Here is a 9,403-nt window from a genome sequence, read left to right as displayed (position 1 = left end):
TTTTTTTTATTATTTTGTTGTTTTGTGAGTTTTGTTTTTTAAAGTATATTAAAAAAGAAAAAAAAAAAAAAAAATATATATATATATATATATATATATATATATATTTGGGGTTGAGTTATGTTAAATAGATTTAAATACTGTGTGTTGGTGTTTATTAGCTATGTAGGGTGGATTTTTTTGGACTTTCTAATGATTGATGAAATATAAATGAACAAATATTGACTGTTATGTCTTAACTTGAGGCTCAAAATAGAATAATTAAAAACAAATTGAATTAAATTAATTAATCACAGTTTGTAGAATTTAACCACTTAGTTTAACTATGTACTAAAATACACAGTTTCCACTCAGAAATAGTGATTAAAATATACACAAAAAGGATTTGTGGATTATATTACACAATTGTATTAGCAAAATTCTGTGTGTGGTTTGGTTTGAATGGTAACTACACGTCTCTTTTAAGCGTAGCATTTTTGATTTGGCCATTTCCCCCCCACACTTTATCAATGTACTGAACAAATCAAGCGTAACGTTCCTGATTTGGCTCATTTTTTCCGCTTTATCTCCAGTCGACGGACTGTTTGAAAACTATCTTAAATAAATCCCAGAGTTGATGCCGGGCGTCTGTCAGGCAAATTGTGAGACTGGAAGCCACTCAGTGGAAAGAGAATGCAGCAGGAAGAAGAGCACTTTCCGTTGCCATAGCGGCGGCAATCGTGGACGTCGCCTGACTCTTAAGCAGGACCCCCCACGGGGGGAGTGGATGAGAATATTAGGGAGTTTGTTGTCAACACTTGATGACATCCGCTTTCTGTGCAACTCCGATGTGTTTTCCGTAAATACAGCGACTGGGTGGAGAGGCAAGAAGCCCTCTCCATCTCCATCCTGAGAGATGAGGATCTAATTAGGCACCAGTAAGAAGTCTGGAGAGGTCTGATTTCGGCTGCTTTACGCGCACATGCGTTACGTTGAAGTTACGAGCCGATAAATACAAAAGTGGCAACCGCAGCCAACAACATTAAATACTTGCTTGCCAGTTTCTATAAAGTTAAAGTGAGCTGAAGGCAAATTCTCCAAGTCGGTTTAAATTACTGTCCGAGTACATGCAGAAACCCCGGGAATATCTTTATATGAGAGGCGCTTTAGTGGAATTAAACCTGAAAAGCACCACAGGACGCAGATAGATTGTATCTTCTCAGAGCCCCGGGGGTGATGTTTACATCTGAAACCTTCACTGCAGCGGGCATGCTGTGGAGTGGGGGGTTTAAAGGGCCAAGGAGATGCGGGGATGCCCGGCTGGGTACCTGTTAGAAAATATAAGCCCCAAAGCGGTGCTGCTTGAGTTTCATTTGCAGTCAATAGCCAGGAACTGTTGCATACTAGCACAGCATTACAGTACGGTCTTTTAAGAGTTAGTGTGGCTTCAAGTTTGATGAAAGACCCACGCATTTTCTCGATGGAGTTCAGGTCGTGATAAAACTCTTAAGCTCTAAATATTTATATGGTGAAGTGAAGTTGCAAAGCATATGACTAAAACGTTACATTTCACAAAGTGCATCCTCAAATTTCCACTCAAAATACGAGCAACAGACAAGCGCACAAGACATCCGATCAGTGTGGCCAGTAGACTTTGTAACAGATTGTACGTTTTCTCACCAAATCTTAGAACGTGCGGCATCCCGCGAGTGTATCCAAGAAACAGCAGCAGAAGCGGGATCAGCCTGAGGTTGAACCTGATAGCGAGACCGGTTATCATCAGATGATGGGAGGTAATCTTCATGATGTTTTCAAAGCAAATGCACAGTGGATAATTCCTCCCCGGTGCGCGGCGGGCTTGATTCCCCCGTGATTCTTCTACGGCTGTTGGGCAAAGGCAGGGGTATCGGCGGCCCTGGATGTGCAAGATCACGGCATGGTCACTCGCGCTTTCCCCAAATCCATTCGCGATCCCGGCATAATTCCGTCACTCCTGTCGTCCGTCTCCCTCTTCACTGCGCTAAGAAACGGCAATCCTCGGGGTCGAGGGATGATGGGACATCCATGTCGAAGGGTACGGATCCGGCGTGGAGGAGGGGGAGCCCGGGCACGGGCTTTAGGTGAGGCTACTGGAGAGCGCCAAGCAGAGGATACAGCAGCGATATGCAGCCCCCCTATGAGGCTCTCTGTGTTGCTTGCTCTCCCATTATACTGCACTGCTGCACAGCCTCTGACGTCGAGCCAAGGTTGGTGCTGTGAACGCGCACCACAAAGACGGAAAGCGTGAGTGAGCGAGAGGGCAGAAGAGAGAGAGAGAGAGAGAGAGAGAGAGAGAGAGAGAGAGAGAATGAGATGGACTATCCACAGAGGAAAAATGCAAAAAAGGAAAAAGAGAGAGGAACGAAGTATCAATAAAGAGAGGGGATTGAGTGGGAAACCTAATTAATTCCACCTTTATAGCAGTTTCTCTGCCTCCCTACAACTTGGCGCCAAGCACTTGAAGAACTGTTGGTGAGATGGGCGGATATGCAAAGTACGCACATGGCCCTGTGACTGAAAAGCTTCTTCTGATTCCAAAACTATCATCTGATGTTTATTTATTTATTCCCCCCTCCAAAGTCCTCCTTGGGAAATTCAGTGTGGTGACAAAACATATGCTCATCACCAGTTTGAGATGTGACCATTGTTATGTAGTTGACATTCCAAATTGTGTTTTGCAGAAGTTTTTACAACCAGAAAACATTTTGACATTTTGTCTTGTTAAAACCACAAGTTATGTGTTTTATTCAGAATTTTTTTTGTAATACTCCAAAGCTAAGTGGGCTTTATTGAAGTAGAATAAAGGATTGATCCATTGTCCATTGTCTAAACCCCATTATCTGAAACATCTTCAATCTTTATCTCCAGCAGCCATTGGGTAAGAAATGATACATGCATAGATTTTTATTTTTTTTAATCTGTTTACAAATTAAAATCTTAAATGTGTGGTGTGCACATGTATTTAGCACTGTCAAGTGTTTGATAGTGAGCATACTTGAAGGTTTTTATAGTATGTGTCTCCCATCTTTATACGTCCGGAGTCCAAAATGTCATTGAATACTCTTTGTTAAATAACTCGAGGTCAGTGAGATTGGCTGGATGGTTTTATGTGTACCCCGTCATTCTTGCTGAAGATGTTGTGTTCAGGGTGACACAGCTAGTTTTCTAACCAGGGACTTTTTCTATGTAGACCAAAAAGTGTATTTTTTGTTTAATTTCTTCTTTGTGGCTAATTTCAAATCGACTTGTTGTATCTTGTTCAACCTTTCTGTAAAGACCAGATTTGTGTCGACAAGCTCCAATCTGAGCTGCGGATCTGTACTGCTCATTCATAGTTAAAGTGGGGCTCTGGGCTGCTTCTCTAATCAATGGCCTTGATTAACTCTGTCCTTGCCCTACATGTCAGTTCAGATGAACAGTCACAAATTTGCAACTGTGCCACGCTGTCTTGACTTTTAAATATCGGATTGACCTGAACTCCCCCCGATGATCAAAGTTTGGGATATTGTTCGGATGTTGTCTAGCCAAGCTTTACACCTCTCTACAACTATCCCTGACCTGCGCAATCTGTACTTCATCTTCATGACGCTACAGACCTTGAGGCCTTCAAAAAACAGCTGCATTTACACTGAGACTAAATTACGCACAGCCGAACTGCACTCTAATATCATAGTGCACAGTAACTTAATGTGTTGAATCAGATTTTAGGGGATGAATCCAACTGCATTCAGCCCCACATATAGCATCTTCTTAAAATTCACAGAGGTTTATTGTTCCTTAAATGACAAAATGTAAAAAAAAAAAAAAAGAAGCTTAAAGGGTATATGTTTGCAAGGCACAATAGGTGTGTTCCTGATTGTTTATTCATCATTGAGCTCCATTGAAAGAGACATCGTAATTCTAGATGCCGAAGCAGGCAAACAATAACCTATAATGACTTAGGTTGTCTTCACATCTGGGAAAGATAAAGTAGCCTATACAGCAGATGTTTTGCTGAAAAACAGCACTCCAGACTATAAATGTCAGCCACTCAGCTTTGTAGGCCTACTTCATGTTTGTTGCCATTCACAAATTCCCTGTCAAAATCCCCTTTATGGGATTTCAATAAGCAATCCTTCTACCCAGCAGTGTGGGAGGAGTGGAATGGAACCAGTTAAAATTGGCAGAACCACAAATCTGTCATGTCGACAGAAGATGCCGGAAGGGTTGAATTTTTTTTAACATATGCAAATATCTTTACTTAAACTTAAAAGCCTCTGAGGCAACAAAGTTCAGTTTTTGAGAATGAGGAATTCTCCCTATATGAACAGGTATTTCTAGCATGGGAAAAGATTACAGATGCTGGCCATTTTTACGACTATCTTTAGAGTCTATAATACCTTTTATCTGATTAACCCTTTTTAAAAAAAAAAAAAAAAAGGCTGAGCTGCGTTACATGTCTTTGCAGCGAGGAGATGCATATCTGTCGCTCTTGTGTGGACTATCTGGATGCACCTTCTCAGTGCCCGCCCCCGTGACCAGCTCTTCATAGGCCAGTGCATCAGCTGGAAGCAAAGGTACAGCAGCACACCTCCGCCCTGAGAGGATGGATGGCTATTTAATCCCTGTGGGGAAGTGAAAGAAGCTCTTTGATCGGTGCCACCACGGTCCAAGTGTGGATGAACACAGTCATTGTGAGGTTTAAGTGTGAATGACTTCCCTGTGAGTGAAGAAACACTCTAAATAAAGCCTATCAGTATTTATAGGTGGCCCACAGTGTATTTAAATGATGTTTGGAGAGTTAATCTCCACTGATTTAAAATATCCACTGACATGTTACCGAAGTAGGCTCATGCAGTGGTTATTCTGGCCGCTTGTTTATATTTATTTCCCTGCAGCATTCCAATTATAATGCAACCGTTTGAATAAACTCGTCATCACTGCTTTTTTTTTTTTTTTTTTTTGCTGAAGTGCTAGAGCTCTGTACTTCACATGATCTGTCAAATCCCCCTAACAAATACCAGCAAATGCATTTAACAGTGGAGAGGGCGCTTGTATGAGCTAAAGGAAAAACGAAGTAATTACATGGAATCAAGTAGGTGGTGTGAACATTGACTTTGAACCTGTGTCGGGGTGCGTGGGTCTGCACACCAGCACTCTGAAGTGTGTGAATATCAAAGAGAATGGCACTCATCATGCTACCATCTGGACCATTAGCATAATTATGGAGAAATTCTGGGTTTTCATATAAGTCAGCAGAGCTTAGACAGCATGAAAGGAATCCTTATTGAGCTCAGAGAAAACACGTCTAGAGAAGCCAAGAAAAGCAATACTTAAAAATCTACATTCCTGGCTATATTTCAAAATAACAACATGTTTATGTCCTTATGTTGCTGAAAGGAAGTTTTGTAGTGATAAAAAGCTAATTCATGTCATCTCAACACAAGAGGTTTAAATATACAGTGTTTTCTGGGTGCGAGTCATTTAGCAGCAGTCTTCTGTCTTCACTTGCTGTTATAGATCACTGTGACGTCTACTTGAAGATGAAAGACCTTTTACTTTTTGAGCAACCTTTTGTTAAAATGGATTGGATAAATTTGATCGTTCTCTCTAGCTATGATGTTATAGAAACGCTATTGAACATAATAACTACTTTGTCTCGCTCTGCTTTTTATCCTAATAATTTCCAATTATGCATCATCTTCAAATATTGTGACTAACTTTATGTTCTGTCTTATTTCTCCCTCTCCACAGAAGGTGCACCCAGTCCAGTGTTTTGGTCTTTAGACATAGATGGGCCTGTTGGCTGAGATATTGCTGTCAATATCTTTATTTTCTACCGAGAATACACTTTGTAGTGTCTTTCTGTAAATAACTGTGTCTCTCTCCTGGATAAATGCCTTCAAGTGCCTACTTCTGCCACTGACTACAAATACTTTTTTCTCATCCCATAGTTTATACCACCGTCCAGCTCATCTGTTTAGCTGTGTGACTCTCCAAGAAAACATTTAAAGAGCTAATCCTCCCATTAACTCTGTCTTTTTCTTTGCCATAGAAAGTACTATTGGACCTACGCGACTGTGTTTTTAGTCTTTCTGTTTTGTCCTCTCATAGCTTGAGTTCTTTGCAGTAGATGGGTACTCACACAAAGCTGACTTCTGCCGGAGGTCTTTTCCTGTTAAGCAGGAGTAGTTCCTTTCCAGTGTCACCACACGACTTCTTAATGTGGAGAGTTGTTGTAAAGTGAACAACTCTGCAGCTGACTGCTGTTAAGTATAGAAAAAGCGCTAGCATTAGTAACGGAATGTAGTAATAATACATTTCATTGCACTGAGTTATAACTTGGATTTACTTAGTATGTACGTAGTTGAATGTGAATCTTGATTAGGTTGATTTAGTTATAATTCTGCTTAAAAAAGGAATTTCTGTCATTGAAATGCCTTTGATATTTGATTGTATTTAATGATATCCATTGTAAACATGAGTTATGTAAATACACAGAATTTATTTAAATTGAATTAAATCACGCCCCTGCATTAGCTGATTGATTCATCTGTGTGTAATGCAATTTAATCATTTCGTAATCACAAGAAAAAGCTTATTTTCCCAACATAATGTGCTGGGTTCTGAAATGCCGTCAGGTATGAGTGGAGCTTCAAATCATATATGGGTTTTGATCTAACAAATATTTAAGAATGAACATAGATTTGGATCACAAAAACAGAAAGAAGTTATCACATAGGAGATGGGGAACTTCCAGCCATCGAACTAGGTTTAGGGTAGTGGCGACATTGGCTAAAGTGAGCCAAATATCCTGTCATTGTTTGGACAGACCACAAGAATCTGGGCTACCTGCAAGAGGCTAATTGTCTCAACCCGAGCCAGTCACCATGGTCACTTTTCTTGTCCTGTTTCAATTTTATAATGTCTTATAGGCTGGGTTCCAAGAGCACTAAGCCCAATGCTCTTTCTTGACAATTTTCTCCAGACAATGAACCAACAGTCGCCTCTGTCATCCCACTTCATTTATCATGGTGGCCCTTTCATGGAATCCATAGAAACTAGGTTTTGGAGGCTCAACTTTCGGAGTCAGAACACGGGGCCGGGCCTATGTTCCCTCTGCTCTAAGGTCCAGACTCATTCATTGGGCACACACAGCTAATACCTCAAATCCAGGTCTCGAGGGCCAGTGTCCTGCAACATTACACGTGTCTCTGCTTATATGGGGCCATTATTTGTTTTAGGTAGGTACCAATTTAAAATCTGATTCCAGTGTGTTGGACCTTGGACACATCTAAGAGTTTCAAGACACCGGCCCTTGAGTAAAGAGCTATGTACTTGTCTATCATATCCATGGTCACATATGTCAATGATCTACCATCTCTGTTTAACTATAATAGATTGCTCATCTAAGGCTTGTCACTTCATTATATTAATCTCTCATAAGCTCTTGAAACAGCTCAGCTCCTTGTAAAACGTTGTTTTCTGTCTTCACAGGATGCCCCAAGAGATTTTATCAGAGTGAGGACCACCGTTCATCTCTTGGGTCTGTTTACTTCTGCTCTTGCAGCCAGAGTTCCTGTCAATTCAAGAGACTTGCAGCACTTCAATACCTAAGACATGACTTTCCACCAGAGACATGACTCTCAAATATTTTCATGAGAAACTTTCCCCCAGATTCATTGGTCCCTTTGACATAACCTCTGTGCTGAACCGCATCTCTGTTCGTCTCAAGCCACCTGAGAGTCTATGGATCCACCCAGTATTTCATATTTCTTTGATAAAACCTGTGGTATGAAGTCCTTTGTGCCCTCCTTTCAGACCCCCCTCCACCTGCTCGAGATATTGGTGGGTTCTCTGCTTTCTCAATCAGATGGATAATGGAAGTCCAGTGCTGTGGGAGGGGCATCCGGTACCGATTCGACTAGGAGGGTTACGGTCCTAAGGAGCTGTTCTGGGTTTCTCACTCCCTCATTTTGGATCCCCAGTTGATCCGTGACTTTGAGGCTTCTTGTTTGTCATGTTTGTCTGGGCCACCAGGTGGCAGCCTTTGGATTTGGGTGTGTGTGGCAATCTTTCATATAGTTAGACCTCTGCTAGTGAGCAGCCCTGATTGTAGTGCGGCCACTGATGATATAAGGATCTGCAACACAACCACTGTTATCTGTCACTGTTGTTTCTAACCTGTCAGAATTGATTTGTGCCTTTCCTAGTGTTCTTTTGAGTAACTTAGCAAGTTTGTGAAGATCAAGTTAAGATCCATCTCCAGCTATACATACCTTTGCTCTCTCATCTCAGAAAATGTTCAGCCACCTGCATGCGCTCAAGCAAGAACCTGTTTGGAACAAACCTGATCTGCATTGTTTTCTGCAGCTCTAGTCCCACCTGCCTGCTTGCTCCCCTCTGGTCAGTTTTTGAACCTCAAAGACTCATCTCAAGTCCATCAATCTCCTTCACCCAGATCCCTCTCACCACTCTTTCTACCTGCAATTGTAAGGAACTGTAAGCATGTTTCCCCTCAAAGAAACAATCCACTGTCAAATGCATCTCTAAACCTGCTGCTAACCTGTCTTCTCTTCCACCAGACAAATCCTCAACCTGTCCTAGAAAAGAATGCCTTCAGTCATTAACTTAGTTTTACATATTGTAAGTAAATCCTTGTGCTCCCACCTTGCTGCAGAGTGTGATTTGGATGTGGGTCAGAAAGATGCCATCGGACACGACAAGAAGATCTTTGCTACTAGTCATAAACTCCAAACTTTTTCTTTCTACCACAACCAATAAATATGTAACAACTCTGTGTGACCTAGCTACACAACAGGGACATATGGGAGTGGCAGACTGCCACACTGTAATACTGAACTGAAACCCCGCTCCTCTAGTTTGTTGTTGCTAATAGGAAAATACCCCTGTGCCGTTTGACGGATGATCTTTTATTTGCATCCACCATCACACTGTCATTTTTGAAGGAGAGCACAAATTAGAGGAGTTCATACACTCACTTGTAACCCACAGAGACATCTGTGTGAACTGGCTGGTGCGTTTATTCCAACTCCATTCACAGAGCAGTTAATGCAAAGGGGACTTTTATGCAAAGGAGAGATAACCACTGCAAAAAGCGTTCTCTCTCCTTCTGTCTGCACTACACTCCCTCCCTCGCTCTCTTACACAGGCAGACTGGTGGATAGATAGCACTGGCACAGAGAAGGAAACCATGGAAACGAAAAGCTGATGCACTTTGAATGGTAAGACCCTGAAAAAGAAGAGATTCATTCAGTTGTGTTTGCGCCTGCACTAAAGGCTCATGTCTGCTGCATTATTTTGAATGCTACAGGTTATTTTAACATCCTTGGCTTGTGAAGGCCACAGATGGATTCATTACATCTTGTCAAGATGACTGTGGCAA

The 9,403-nt window shown here is 41.5% G+C and overlaps 1 protein-coding gene and 1 long non-coding RNA gene across 3 annotated transcripts in view; one reads left to right on the top strand and one right to left on the bottom strand.

The window, feature by feature from the left end:
- The window catches only part of LOC106937068 (glutamate receptor ionotropic, kainate 2-like), a 35,282-nt gene extending 32,950 nt beyond the window's left edge, over window positions 1-2,332 (bottom strand). The window contains exon 1 of one of the 2 annotated variants that reach the window (XM_015018386.1): window positions 1,660-2,332. In XM_015018386.1, the coding sequence (XP_014873872.1) occupies window positions 1,660-1,783 (124 nt within the window). In that variant the 5' untranslated portion in view covers window positions 1,784-2,332. The remainder of the gene's footprint in view (window positions 1-1,659) is intronic. The other variant, XM_015018387.1, reaches the window with a different exon arrangement.
- Window positions 2,333-8,055: 5,723 nt separating this feature from the next.
- LOC106937066 (uncharacterized) lies at window positions 8,056-8,666 on the top strand. Its single transcript, XR_001422300.1, has 2 exons — window positions 8,056-8,499; window positions 8,583-8,666. It is a non-coding gene; the product is annotated as an uncharacterized LOC106937066 (long non-coding RNA).
- The last annotated feature ends 737 nt before the right edge of the window (window positions 8,667-9,403 follow it).

This window comes from Poecilia latipinna, unplaced genomic scaffold (genome assembly GCF_001443285.1).
Source record: "Poecilia latipinna isolate Pla-1442-1.1 unplaced genomic scaffold, P_latipinna-1.0 Scaffold2269, whole genome shotgun sequence".
Lineage (NCBI taxonomy): Eukaryota > Metazoa > Chordata > Actinopteri > Cyprinodontiformes > Poeciliidae > Poecilia > Poecilia latipinna.
This window is presented reverse-complemented; position numbering and strand designations above follow the sequence as displayed.